The sequence below is a fragment of the Mus caroli genome, chromosome 5 (genome assembly GCF_900094665.2).
Source record: "Mus caroli chromosome 5, CAROLI_EIJ_v1.1, whole genome shotgun sequence".
NCBI classification, from domain to species: Eukaryota; Metazoa; Chordata; class Mammalia; order Rodentia; family Muridae; genus Mus; species Mus caroli.
The window spans coordinates 93,723,676-93,725,545 of NC_034574.1; the positions used below are offsets into that span (position 1 = coordinate 93,723,676).

Below are 1,870 nucleotides of genomic sequence, written 5' to 3' on the forward strand. Positions count from 1 at the left end.
AAAAAAAAAAAAGAGGATTAAATGATTAAGAACCAAGGAAGTGAAAACAGCTCTAGTAATCAATAACTTTATTTTATGCCCACCTCCATTCCGGCAGAACAAAAAGTCAGAAAGAGAGAGAGAGGAAGAGAGAGAGAGAGAAGGGGAGGGAAGGGGAGGAGAGGGGAGGAAAGGGGAGGAAAGGGGAGGAAAGGGGAGGATTGTGGCTACCAACAGTCAAAGGACTGTGTGAGGCACGGCGTCGAGTCCTGTTCAAAACCGTGTTTCCTAACACTGTCACAAGTGAAACAACAGTGACTTATGACAGTTCGGAACACTGTCGGGAGGACGTGCAATAGAAGAACAGTCATTGAAACCTCCTCAGTTCCTGCTAGATACTGAAAACCAACCTGTGGATTCAGAATTTACCTCAGGAAACCCTAAAGCTGGGACAAAACTGCTCTCCTTTACAATATCCTTCCTGCCGACTGTAAGCCATCAGCATGCAAACATGACACCTCTATACAGCAACGTGTCACTTCCAGGCTATGCATTATGCTCCTGTTGCCGGGTGAATGCTCTATCTACGGGATATGTCTCCAAGTTCTCACGGTTCAGAACCCGGTGCATTAACTGGTCAGGTGCAAATGATGGGCTTCTGCCTGCGGCAGGCTGCCTCACAATCCAGTAGTCATCTGGACAGCAAACACTTTTTACTAACACAAAAGGCGACCAACGGGATGTGTGCACAGTGTGGTATGTCTAACTTTAGGGTGGGATTGGACACAGTTGTGTTCTACAGTTTTTTTACAGTAGTGTAGCCAGCAGGAATAAAATACCCAGCTTCACAAAGATATGCCAGAGGAACGAATCCAGTGTGAGCTGATGCTAAAACTCAACTAGGGACTAGGTGCAGCTCAGTGGTGTGTGCCTTGTATGGTGTAGCTCAGTGGTGTGTGCCTTATATGGTGTAGCTCAGTGGTGTGTGCCTTGTATGGTGTAGCTCAGTGATGTGTGCCTTGTATGGTGTAGCTCAGTGGTGTGTGCCTCTTAGGCCCTGGCTGGATCCCTAGCAGTGCAAACTAACCAAAGAGGAAACCAGCTGTATTCAGTCAGCAGCTTGCTGTCCATGACAGATCAGGCACCCCCTCATCTCAAACCTTCACCAAACACAAACCAACTGGACCCCACTGGAGGCTGCTGCGTGCCCAGCATACCTTAGCACAAAGGACGGGAGCTGACTGAGGGGTTTCCCACGCACCTTATAACTCAGGAGCCGTGAAAAGGTCATGCCATCTGCAGCCTGGCTGTCTACCTCATAGATTGTGTCATTTACTTTCAGGAATTCTTTTAATTCCACCTGGAGTTAAAAGGAAGCAGTCCATTAATATACAATTTGTAGTTTGAAATTCTATAAAATGTTTTAACACAGGGCAGCTACACGGAGATCACTTTTGAGTTGGATGGTACACGTTCGAAAGGAAGCCAGATGCTCTCGTGCATGTTATGAGCAGTAAGAATGAGGGCTGCAGCGGTGGCTCAGTGGTTAGGTGTGCTTACCGCTCCCCCAGAGGACACTAAGTTCTCAGCACCCACAACTGCTTACAACCGTAACTCTTGCTCCAGCGGGCCTGATGCCCTTTGCCATTCTCCACAGGCACCACACACACAGCAGACACTCGGACACATCCACATAAATCAAAATTAAGAGACTAACTAAGAATATATGTAGGAACAGGTGGTAGTGCTATTTTCTCTTCTTTTGTGTTATTTCTTAAGATCTACAACTTTCGCAGGCGCACGCCTTTAATCCCAGCACTCAGGAGGCAGAGGCAGGTGGATTTCTGAGTTCGAGGCCAGCCTGGTCTACAAAGTGAGTTCCAGGACAGCC

At 47.6% G+C, this 1,870-nt stretch overlaps 1 protein-coding gene across 6 annotated transcripts in view; it reads right to left on the reverse strand.

Annotated features, from left to right (window-relative positions):
- Positions 1-1,870, reverse strand: part of Helq (helicase, POLQ like) — a 39,245-nt gene that overhangs the window by 24,177 nt on the left and 13,198 nt on the right. For all 6 annotated transcript variants that reach the window (XR_003836710.1, XM_021163368.2, XM_029477506.1 and 3 more), the window contains one exon: positions 1,241-1,339. Coding sequence is in view for 5 of the 6 variants with exons in the window: in XM_021163368.2 (XP_021019027.1) it covers positions 1,241-1,339 (99 nt within the window). In the remaining variant the exon portion in view is untranslated. The remainder of the gene's footprint in view (positions 1-1,240; positions 1,340-1,870) is intronic.